Below are 12947 nucleotides of genomic sequence, written 5' to 3'. Positions count from 1 at the left end.
AAACTCGCTCTATTCACAAGTGGCCAGAGCATCTGCCTGGAGAGGGGAAGGAAGTGTGTTCTATCCAAAGCTGCATGTCGGATCAAAGACATCATACCAAAAGACATTAAAATATGGTACCTGTCGTTCCCTGCCTGGCGCTTGGCATTAAATCGGTAAAACAAATACTGGTCAACTCAGAGCTGGGAAAATGGGTCTGTATGAAGTATTCATACTTAACTGTGGCATGGTATCTTGGTGATCTATTACTGTATAACCAGCAGTCTGGGCAAGTGCTCATGCAAACATGTCATCATATGAGCGAAATTTTCTCAAGTGCGATATTAAGTCCCATTTCAACTCACCTCACGAATGGCCAGAACAGAGTTTATCATGCCACCAAAATAGGGGTTAATGAGTCCATGTTTTATTTGTTTCCGAAGCAACATGAAATTTTGAAAAAAAAAATTTCTAAAAGCAGCTGACAAATTGAAATTTTAAATGCCCTGGGCCCAGTTTCATAAATATCTCGAAACCTTTCACACAGCAGTCGTACCTCCTATACTGTAACATATGATTTATGAATGCTACGAGAAAAGTTACGAGACCATATGCTCATGCTAGTTTTGTGAAAGTGGACCCTGTATTATTATATGGTATTTTTACTATAAAGCAAACTGCCCCATATTTACTGTATAAAACATGGAAAGCAATTAAACAGACAATGCTCTGTAGATACTTTCTTACACAGCATGGTATTGTTTTTTAATCAAAGGTACCGGTAGTTAGGATATTGGGTCTCAGCATTAGAACAGCAATGATTCACACACTTTCATTCAGTTCCTCGTGAGAGGTGACTAATGGGATCGGGTCGTCAGGCTTGCTGACTTGGTTGGGACATGTCATCGGTTCCCAACTGCGCAGATCGATGCTCATGTTGTTGATCACTGGATTGTCTGGTCCAGGCTCTATTATTTACAGACCTCCGCCATATAGCTGGAATATTGCTGAGTGCGGCGTAAAACTAAACTCCCTCACTCACTTTATTTGGTTCCATTTTCGATATTAGATCCTGGTTCCTGTTTTTTTATATTATATTGATTCAATCATTTTTTATTTGATTCTTCATACAACTTGAAACATCATATTTCATTTAACTCTCAGTGTTCAAGAAAGTTGGCATTTTAGTGTAAAATCCATCGTCAACTTGGTGATGTCCGCCAACAACAATTCTCACTGGATAATTAGCCTAACATCAACCAATCACATTTCACCTTATTTAAGTACTTGAAACTGATTGAGTCAAAATTATGTTCTCGCTGTGAGTAAATCATTAAAACAGATATTCAAACTTCAAATCAAAATTGTGGTACAATTCAACTTTAAGACCTAGCTAAACTATTTAAAGCACAATTAAAACAAACTCTGAGTGAAGGGATCAGCAGCTTTCAACACTGAAGTCTGAAACATATTTACAAAGGGAATGAAAATATAATTGTTTTGCCAAGGGGCTATGGGATATTCTAGGAGTAGCCATATTTGGCCATCTTTCCTTGGTAATAGTACCAGAGGCATGTTCAGAATCGCGAACGCCCGCGAGCCCTCAATCCTGAACGCCTGTGTCCGGACATGCGCCCGCGAACTATCCTCACAGCTGACTCGCCAAACAAAGATGGCGACCATGTTTAAGAGAAAAAAATGCCGGGCGCTCGCGGTTCTGAACACGCCTTAGGTTATTGTCATCTCAATGCCCGTTTCTACTTAGACAGGGCCCAGTTGTAAACATGGCCACAAGAGCAATACAGGATGCCATCTGACTAGCTAAATGCATGCCTGTTTGCATTTAGACAGGACCCAGTTGTAAACATGTCAACAAGAGCAATACAGGATGCCATCTGACTAGCTAAATGCATGCCTGTTTGCATTTAGACAGGACCCAGTTGTAAACATAGCAACAAGAGCAATACAGGATGCCATCCGACTAGCAGGAATGACGAGAGAAGTTTCAAATGTTCTTTTACATCACATATGACATCTGACTTACTAATCACTCTTTACAATGTTTTATTACAATGAAATATATACAGATAAAAAAATCAGCTCTCATTGCACAAACACTGAAGCATCTGATGCCCACAGACATGACGCACATTCTTCCAAATGTTCTACTTCACTCAGCAACAAATATCGTTTTATGACATGTAATTTCTGAATTTTTTTTTTCTCTGCTATTTCCTGTTCAAACAAGCTGACAGGCTGAATTATTAATCGCCCCTGAAAGATACTGCTCTGTAATACAAAATGGTTTACAGTTATGACATTACAATGCTTATACATGTACCTCTGTCATAATGGTATTAGACCTTGATGACTAGCCGAAAGCTAAGAGTCATCAAACTATTTCTATCAATTAATGTTAGAACAAAGAATACTAAACTCACTTCCACAATATACCAGTTTTATGAAACTTCTAAAACATTCAGTCATCATCAACTCATTTAATAAATGAGTGTGAGATGGAAGCAGTTTTAGTATCCTCTATGCATTAGCTAAAACAAACAGCCGCCCAATACATCCTCAGGTGTAAAACAGAAAGCAGTCAAACTGACAACTAACTGGTATGTTTTGCACTGAGTGAAGTCGGTGGGGTCGACTAGTGGTTAAAGTGTTCGCTTCTCACACTGAATACCCAGGTTCGATTCCCCATATGGGTACAATGTGTTATGCCCATTTCTAGTGCTCCCTTGCTGTGACTTTGCTGGAATATTGCCAAAAGCGGCAACAAACCACTCTGGGTGAGGTAGGGTAGGGTAACATCTCTATAACTACCCTGGATCCTGATGTTTTCTTTTTAAGTTCCACTTTGATAACAAGAACAATTACTCAAAAACAGTGAGTGAGTGTGATATTATGACAATATTCCACCAATGTCATGAAGGGGGACACCAGAAATGAACTCAAAACATTGTACCCATGTGGGGAATCAAACCAGGGTCTTCAGCGAGTCGAGCAAACGCTTTAACAACAAAGCTACCTCACTCACCCTGCAATACCTCAAAACGAAAGACACTGATGAAAGATTGAGATGCTGACTTCAGAAGCTTTCATCCAGGTAATTATCAAAGAATGGCGATTAAACACCTTGATAACCAGTCATGGAGCTTCACCTTCTTCCTTCTTATTAAATGTTCCAAGACTGCCTCTTATTCGAGGCTTGAATCATCAGCTCTGGATGGTGCTGTCAGAACTGGTGACTGTCTTTTCACCACAGGTCTGAGAGTGTGAGTCACTCAATCTCATTGTTTCTGTACTATCTGGTTTGACCTCCGACTTGGTCTCAGATTTATCCTCAGATTTAGGATCATCAGGTTCGGTTCCTGGTTTCATCATCTCTGAGTTGTCCTCTGTGATGACTTCAGCATCCACAGGTGCTTCTGTGTCATCCTTCTTCTCTGTAGTTGTGCTGTCAATATAGTCTGTGGAGTCGGACGAATCCCCAGTACCCTCTTGATTCTTGCCCTATAATGAACACACAATGAGCTAGGATAAATGGCTGGCAGTTGTTCTGACATGAATACCTGACTAATGCTAACAGCCAAGTGGTTAAAGCGTTTGTTTGCCATGCCAAAGACCCAGGTTCGATTCTCCACATGGGCACAATATGTGAAGTCCATTTCTAGTGTCCCCTGCCGTGGTATTACTGGAATATTGCAAAAAGTGTCATAAAACTAAACTAAATCTCTCTCTCTCTCCAATAATAAGGCTCTCACTTTCTCTAAAATGCTGTATTATAGATGAGACACAACAGCACTTTACACTCGCTAGCTATAAGTGCTAACTTTTGTATATATTTGCGTTTCCTTACATTTTGTCTTAATAAAGCAATATTGTAATATCCGAATCCTGTCAGCTACCCCCAACTTCATATTATTACAAAGATTCAAAGAAAGCTCAAACAATTTCAATTACACAATTACTCCAGTATTTTGCACATTTCCTACCGCCGAATGAACAGGTGATAAGAAACATTAAAAAACAGAGGAACCAGACATGCAAGGACAGATTTATAAGAAAGAAATAATACTTTATAGATGATAGCTTCTTTAACATGTAATGCTGCGACAGATTCTTTTGCCATTGTCAAGCAAGAGTATTATTAATTAACTTCTGAAGAGCCAAACAAACCAAAGACAGACATTTTGAAGGTATTGCAGTTGTCTTCACCATCCACTGCTAAACAAGCATATTTGCATAACTTCGGTTTGTAAACCAGTACTGTTATAACCTAGACTGCAGATGAGCAATTGTGAACTGTTTACTCATTCATCCATGATTCTTTGTAACAGCACAGGTCACCTTGACCTCATTATTGCTAGGATCGTGTTTCTCACTTACCTCTTTCTGCTTTTTGAGATCACCATATATTTTGAACATTTTCCAGCGTGGCACCTCCTCGTCTTTGATGTCAAACTTGTGGAAGTGCAATGTCCCAAGCCACTTCAACATACTAGAGCGTCAAGGTCAATAACGAACAAATAAACTCATAAAGTTGATTTGTCTTGGGTGGAGGGACTCCAAATATGGGCTAAGGGTGTTGTGGAGGCAAGAAATCAAAGTGTAAATGGACTGTAAAGTTTTTACCAAAATAGACCATTAATATTTCAATAGAAGAGCACCAAGTATGCGCATAAAATGTAACTGACAAAAGGTCAAACAAGGATTATCCAGTAAATAAAAATGGCAGAACTCCACAGTGATTAATTATTATTATTATACAACAGGTGAGAGAGTGGTCAGTGTGCAGACAGCCATACTACCAAGTAATGACATTGGTAGGTCCTCAACAGAGGTCCTTAGTGCCCCCGCATCAAGCACTACCTGGTGCGAAGGAAGCAAATGTTTTCATGTAAGGTGTAAAGTTTTATATCTAGAAAGCATTTGAGAGCTTGTCCGACCTTTCTAGCAACAATAATGTGTAACCCAGGGATTCTTTTCATAAAGGTAGCTCCGCCCCTGACCACACAATCATTGCAGTCCAGTTCCTATATATACATCCACTTTTCTTCCAGAACTCCTTGTCCCTCGCTTTTATAATTGTTCTTAATGTTTTTTCAAGGCCAAAGTGCTGTAGTCCAGGATTCACAGAATAACTTTCCAGTTAATTAATCATTAATAATGAGTACGTACGTGTGGCATTGGCAAAGTCAAAGGTTGACAAAGCTTGTACTTATGGGAGGCAATCGCTGACATCATGCCCCATGTGTTCAAGGGGAGATAATTTGGGTTTGGTAATGGTATCTCATTGTGAATAGTGGCGACATAGATGTAATTAGAAAGCAGGTGAATAAAATTATGTTGATAACTTGTAGAAAAGCTGGTGGGAATGTTACCATAATCTGACATCACTGCAATGGTTAGGGTGACGGCTCAAGAAGAAACATTGTTGTCTCAATATTTTCTCCAACAAACACTCCCCAGAACAAGGCTTTCGCTCATTTTGTAGGATAAATACACTGGAAGCCCTCTAAACAGTCATTTGTTGGGACTGGCAAGAATATAAGGTATATAAGGTATGTTCAACCTGAGAATGATCTTCTGTATGCCCTAAAATATGGAATTTCTGCGCAAACTGAATAGCTTTCTCTTTCAGTGGCGTTTCAAAAACCAATCATGCTCCAATGTGTTGTATGTCAAATTTACTGTGTTCATCCATGTTTTGTTTTTGAATTAATTTTTGGTTAAAATTCAGTTTCATTCACTTGACACGTTTTCAAAATGTCCGAAAGTATCTGCCAATTTGGTACTGAAATGCAAGATGTGTGCTGAGCAACTGACAAATTATGACATGACAATTAATTTATAATTAATTTACAAAACAAGTAGTCTACATGTATCACTCACCAATTTACCTTAAAAGGCAACATCAATGGGCTTAATGCTGATGGCAATCGACAGTGTTGTTCAGCCAGTCAGCTAATCAACAGGAGACTCGAGATACCGAATGCTGGTTTAGACAGCAGTAATTACTGTACAAACATTCAACTGGGCAGTCTTTGTTGTGCCGAAATGAGGACTAAACTGACGTCTATGATGACTTACGACTCCTTTAGATGATCATAAATTAACTAGTTTCTGCCAGAACCAAATAGCATGTCAGATTGTAGGACTGCCAGTTTGGAGTGCTTGCAAGTCCTTGTGAGTGATGGGGCATAGGCAACCACAACGAACATCCTTGACTTTGCAGACTGGAGTTTAGACAGACATCACGGTGACGTTCAACCACAGAAGTTCTAAAGGATACACACTTTCCTCTTTCTCAGACTGGACTATATGGGAAAGAATATGATCTTTCTTGAATTTTTCTAGCACGTCCTGTGGAGGAAAAATAGAAAAATCAAGACACAACATCTATGAAAGCTTGTCACTCTCATCAACACACCATTTTGTGTACAGACCATCTGTACCCATAACCTACTAGTACAAATATGTGTTAGATTCATGGAGACTTTCTTGGGACGTTTTTTTTCACAACCAAAACACAACATGGTTACCTATTTCTAAGGAAAATTTCTAGGAAGGTTATATCAGCCTTGTGGTCCAACTAGTTCAAATATCTTAACTTCTCTCAAAATAAAAAAAATTATATTTTGCTCCAAGATAACCGTCATATCTTGGCATGTTAACTGAAGTGGAAGGAAATCCTGATGAAACACAAGCTGAAGATAGTGAGACAAAGTGAATATAGGCAAACCAAGGAATCTATGATCACCGGATTCTGGTAGATAAAAGGGACACAACTCTGCACAGTCAATTCCTGTACTCCTATAGAACTCAGTTCAAATTGTTTGGTTTACTGTACAGAAAGGTTCATAGTTATAGCAAGACTGTGTTTTCAACCTATGGACAGCTAATCCTGGAATGATCACAGGAGGTAACTCTGCATAGTTGCCTCATTCTGACATCCTGTTGGTGTCACTGTACCTCATATTCCGACCAGTCTAAGGCTTCATGCATGCCATCTTTCCCGAACCTCTTGTTGTAGCCGTCATAATGGAGCTGTTATAGAAAACATGAGAGGTGACACTGCAGATGAGACTGGAGACAGAGAATATTTGGTGATATTTCAAACACTTTATAAAAAGGCCTGTTAAAATGTGCTTAAACTCAATGTTCAATATTTTTTTGGGTAAAAAGTAATTTGCATGCTAATGCATATTTGAGACTGATTGGATTCAAACCCATAATTTTCTCTCAGTACCCTATACCAAGCATTCTGGCTTTTTCTGTGCAATGCTAGTGTGGAACCTTGTCCCTTAAAAACAAAACTGTTACACCAGGATTAATTTATTAGCCAGTAAAATTGCAGATGCATCTTTTGCTAACCTACATGAAATACATAAAGAAAGATTTCTCAGGTCAACCCATAAGATTATATCTGATCCGCCCCATCCACTATGAGTAAAAGTTACTGTCTTGTGTCCATTTTAAATCCAAATGTGCCATGAAATCCTTTGTTCCCATCAGTATTAATCTTTTAAAGGATTCTTAGAGTTTGTGTTACCTTGTCAGCATGTCATATTTGTGTTATGTATTATATGAAAATAATTTAATCATTTCATCAGTGTTTGAGCTGTATACTTTAGACAAGAATTCCCTCACAGGTAAAAAGGTATTGTTGTCATAATCATAGATTTCTGGCCACCACAGTGCATTCCGGAGTTGTAGATCAGTGGGCATCACTACAATATGGTGGTGCCAAACATCCAAAAGATCTTGTTCTTTGCAGACTGCCTAGTTTGAAAATCCTTTCCGAAAAAATATATAGTGTTCCTGTTTTATTTTCAACCTCCTTGTCCAACCATACCTGCTCTAGCATCAGACCAACTCCTGGAGCCTTGGGGACATCCACCTGCAAGTAGCACCACATCATTGTCAAACCCTGCTACAATCGTCTGAATTAACTGGGCTTTCCCATGACTGAACATGAATCTCCACATTTGTTTATTGGCTGCTATAAGGTCAGGTCACAATATTCAAACCAATCCACGTGAGTTTTAAAGAGAATTATGTTCCATGTGAATGGACCCCCCCCCATTAAATTTATGAATGAAGTAAGTAACAACACCCCCACCCACCCCCCTCCATGTCTTGTACAAAGTCAATGATGATTCCTTCCTCTCATTTTTAAGCATCAAATTTTAAAATTTTTATGTACAAAATTGCTGATCCCCCTAGACCTTGTGTACAAAATTGATGACCCCACCCCATTCCCCCTCCCCCAGCTTCCCCAGAACAATATGCTTGTTTACAGAATTCATAGATGGTTCAGTGACTGCTGAAAGAGCTTGCTTTTAGTAACTCCATCACTATCGATTACCTCACTGAAATCCTGAACATGGTACACATCTTAATCACTGGTATACCCCACAGCCCCGGACAAAATGAGAGCACATTTGGCTACTATTTCTACTATGATGCATAAATAAACATGAGAGAACAAGAGCTTGTGTCTTCGTTACAGGAACATTAGATGCTGTCGAGGAGTGAAGTATCAATTGGTGAGTGAGTTTTGTTTTACGCTGCACTCAGCAATATTCCAGCTATATGCCAGTGGTCTGTAAAATCAAGTCTGGACCAGACAATCCAGTGATCATCGATCTGCATAATCGGGAATGACGACATATGTTAACCAAGTCAGTGAGCCTGACCACCTGATCCCATTAGACGCCTCTTACGACAAGCATAGTCACCTTTAATGGCAAGCATGGGTTGCTGAAGGCCTATTCTACCCCGAACCATCATGGGTCTATGAATTGGTAAGCATTCAGCAATACAGGGACATAGATTGTCAAATCACCAGCTGACCCACCTTCTCCGCTTGCCATGCCTTGTCCATAACTTCTTCACCACAGTAGCCCTTCACGATGGCTATCATCAGTCCTGCAGTGAGTGAGTGAGTGAGTGAGTGAGTGAGTGAGTGAATGAATGAATGAATGAATGAATGAATGAATGAATGAATGAATGAATGAATGAATGAATGAATGAATGAATGAGACAGGTTTAATGCACAGGGATTTACAGGAAGCGAATTCCTGTAATTCCGAATAAAAATTGACAACGGACGCAACAAAATGTATTAGCGTATCCACAGGGACAGAAAAGCTTAAATACTTTTCATAAAACTTCCATTCAAGTAACAATAAGTTATCAGTGAGTTGCTACAAGCTGGTATCATCTGCAATTTAATCATGGTGTTAATTTGTGTGATGATCATGACACACAATACAATAACTGTATTTAAGTGTCTGGGACCCCCATTTGTTGTCCAGGACCCCTGAAAATTAAGAGTATGAGTCCCAGGTACCCACAAATACAGGACTCAAGGTAAAGTTCTGAATGCAGCTTTGAAACTTCACATCAGTCATATAACGGTACGTCTTTTACATGTAGGAGGGTGAATGATCAAATGTGTGAGCACTGGTAACATGCCGACAAATTTAGGACCATACAAAGGGGAAATTCCAGGCAAAGATCACAGAATCCAGATACATGTAAGGGAAGTAAAACAGTTTTAATGAGTGTTTGGGGACAAGAAGGAACCAAATGACTTTTTAACTGTCCTAATTAATAGTATTATAAATGATACACTATGAAACCATCAAAGAGAAGAAGTCATGTCACTCCAGTCCACAATCTGATCCATCCACTGCAGTAAATGTGATAACAGAATACCACTGAAAATTTGATCACAGTCAAGTTCAGGTCTACTTCCCATGTGTATGTAATGACTACATCAGCAGATGTGATTACACTTGTGGATACGATCACTATATCAGCAGATGTCATGACACTTGTGGATGTAATCACTATCTGCTTTTGCGAATGTGATCACAATTGTGTATCCGATCACTGTATCAGCAGATGTGATTACACTTGTGTATGTGATGACTATCTACTTCTGCGGATGTGATCACACTTGTGTATGCGATCACTATATCAGCAGATGTGATCACAACTGTGTATGCAATCACTGTATCAGCAGACGTGATTACACCTGTGTATGTGTTCACTATATCAGCAGATGTGATTACACTTGTGTACGTGATCACTGTATCAGCAGACGTGATTACACTTGTGTATGTGATCACTATATCAGCAGATGTGATCACAACTGTGTATGCAATCACTATATCAGCAGACGTGATCACAACTGTGTATGCAATCACTATATCAGCAGACGTGACTACACTTGTGTATGTGATCACTATATCAGCAGACGTGATCACAACTGTGTATGCAATCACTATATCAGCAGATGTGATTACACCTGTGTATGTGATCACTATATCAGCAGATGTGATCACAACTGTGTATGCAATCACTGTATCAGCAGACGTGATTACACTTGTGTATGCGATCACTATATCAGAAGACGTGATTACACTTGTGTATGCAATCACTATATCAGCAGATGTGATTACACTTGTGTATGTGATCACTGTATCAGCAGACGTGATTACACTTGTGTATGTGATCACTATATCAGCAGATGTGATTACACCTGTGTATGCAATCACTGTATCAGCAGACGTGATCACAACTGTGTATGCAATCACTATATCAGCAGACGTGATTACACTTGTGTATGCGATCACTATATCAGCAGATGTGATCACAACTGTGTATGCAATCACTGTATCAGCAGACGTGATTACACTTGTGTATGTGTTCACTATATCAGCAGATGTGATTACACTTGTGTACGTGATCACTGTATCAGCAGACGTGATTACACTTGTGTATGTGATCACTATATCAGCAGATGTGATTACACCTGTGTATGCAATCACTGTATCAGCAGACGTGATCACAACTGTGTATGCAATCACTATATCAGCAGACGTGATTACACTTGTGTATGTGATCACTATATCAGCAGATGTGATCACAACTGTGTATGCAATCACTGTATCAGCAGACGTGATTACACTTGTGTATGCGATCACTATATCAGCAGACGTGATTACACTTGTGTATGCAATCACTATATCAGCAGATGTGATTACACTTGTGTATGTGATCACTGTATCAGCAGACGTGATTACACTTGTGTATGCGATCACTATATCAGCAGAGGTGATTACACTTGTGTATGTGATCACTATATCAGCAGATGTGATTACACCTGTGTATGTGATCACTATATCAGCAGACATGATTACACTTGTGTATGCGATCACTGTATCAGCAGACGTGATTACACTTGTGTATGCGATCACTATATCAGCAGACGTGATTACACTTGTGTATGCGATCACTATATCAGCAGACGTGATTACACTTGTGTATGCAATCACTATATCAGCAGACGTGATTACACCTGTGTATGTGATCACTGTATCAGCAGACGTGATTACACTTGTGTATGCGATCACTATATCAGCAGACGTGACTACACTTGTGTATGTGATCACTATATCAGCAGATGTGATCACAACTGTGTATGCAATCACTGTATCAGCAGACGTGATTACACTTGTGTATGCGATCACTATATCAGCAGACGTGATTACACTTGTGTATGCAATCACTATATCAGCAGATGTGATTACACTTGTGTATGTGATCACTGTATCAGCAGACGTGATTACACTTGTGTATGTGATCACTATATCAGCAGATGTGATTACACCTGTGTATGCAATCACTGTATCAGCAGACGTGATCACAACTGTGTATGCAATCACTGTATCAGCAGACGTGATTACACTTGTGTATGCGATCACTATATCAGCAGACGTGATTACACTTGTGTATGCAATCACTATATCAGCAGATGTGATTACACTTGTGTATGTGATCACTGTATCAGCAGACGTGATTACACTTGTGTATGCGATCACTATATCAGCAGATGTGATTACACCTGTGTATGCAATCACTGTATCAGCAGACGTGATCACAACTGTGTATGCAATCACTATATCAGCAGACGTGATTACACTTGTGTATGCGATCACTATATCAGCAGATGTGATCACAACTGTGTATGCAATCACTGTATCAGCAGACGTGATCACAACTGTGTATGCAATCACTACATCAGCAGACGTGATTACACTTGTGTATGCGATCACTATATCAGCAGATGTGATCACAACTGTGTATGCAATCACTGTATCAGCAGACGTGATTACACTTGTGTATGTGTTCACTATATCAGCAGATGTGATTACACTTGTGTACGTGATCACTGTATCAGCAGACGTGATTACACTTGTGTATGTGATCACTATATCAGCAGATGTGATTACACCTGTGTATGCAATCACTGTATCAGCAGACGTGATTACACTTGTGTATGCGATCACTATATCAGCAGACGTGATTACACTTGTGTATGTGATCACTATATCAGCAGATGTGATCACAACTGTGTATGCAATCACTGTATCAGCAGACGTGATTACACTTGTGTATGCGATCACTATATCAGCAGACGTGATTACACTTGTGTATGCAATCACTATATCAGCAGATGTGATTACACTTGTGTATGTGATCACTGTATCAGCAGACGTGATTACACTTGTGTATGCGATCACTATATCAGCAGACGTGATTACACTTGTGTATGTGATCACTATATCAGCAGATGTGATTACACCTGTGTATGTGATCACTATATCAGCAGACGTGATTACACTTGTGTATGCGATCACTGTATCAGCAGACGTGATTACACTTGTGTATGCGATCACTATATCAGCAGACGTGATTACACTTGTGTATGCGATCACTATATCAGCAGACGTGATTACACTTGTGTATGCAATCACTATATCAGCAGACGTGATTACACCTGTGTATGTGATCACTGTATCAGCAGACGTGATTACACTTGTGTATGCGATCACTATATCAGCAGACGTGATTACACTTGTGTATGTGATCACTATATCAGCAGA

The 12947-nt window shown here is 39.5% G+C and overlaps 1 protein-coding gene across 1 annotated transcript in view; it reads right to left on the bottom strand.

The window, feature by feature from the left end:
• Positions 1-2026: 2026 nt before the first annotated feature.
• Positions 2027-12947, bottom strand: part of LOC137265177 (pseudouridylate synthase 1 homolog) — a 40123-nt gene continuing 29202 nt past the window's right edge. Inside the window, exons 13-18 of the mRNA XM_067800513.1 lie at positions 8849-8919; positions 7844-7888; positions 6961-7035; positions 6281-6351; positions 4375-4486; positions 2027-3498 (exon numbers count right to left, since the gene is read on the bottom strand). Of these exons, the coding sequence (XP_067656614.1) occupies positions 3202-3498; positions 4375-4486; positions 6281-6351; positions 6961-7035; positions 7844-7888; positions 8849-8919 (671 nt within the window). The 3' untranslated portion in view covers positions 2027-3201. The remainder of the gene's footprint in view (positions 3499-4374; positions 4487-6280; positions 6352-6960; positions 7036-7843; positions 7889-8848; positions 8920-12947) is intronic.

The sequence above is a fragment of the Haliotis asinina genome, chromosome 15, assembly GCF_037392515.1.
Source record: "Haliotis asinina isolate JCU_RB_2024 chromosome 15, JCU_Hal_asi_v2, whole genome shotgun sequence".
NCBI lineage: Eukaryota > Metazoa > Mollusca > Gastropoda > Lepetellida > Haliotidae > Haliotis > Haliotis asinina.
Note: the sequence above shows the minus strand (reverse complement) of the source record. Positions and strands in the feature narration are given on the sequence as shown.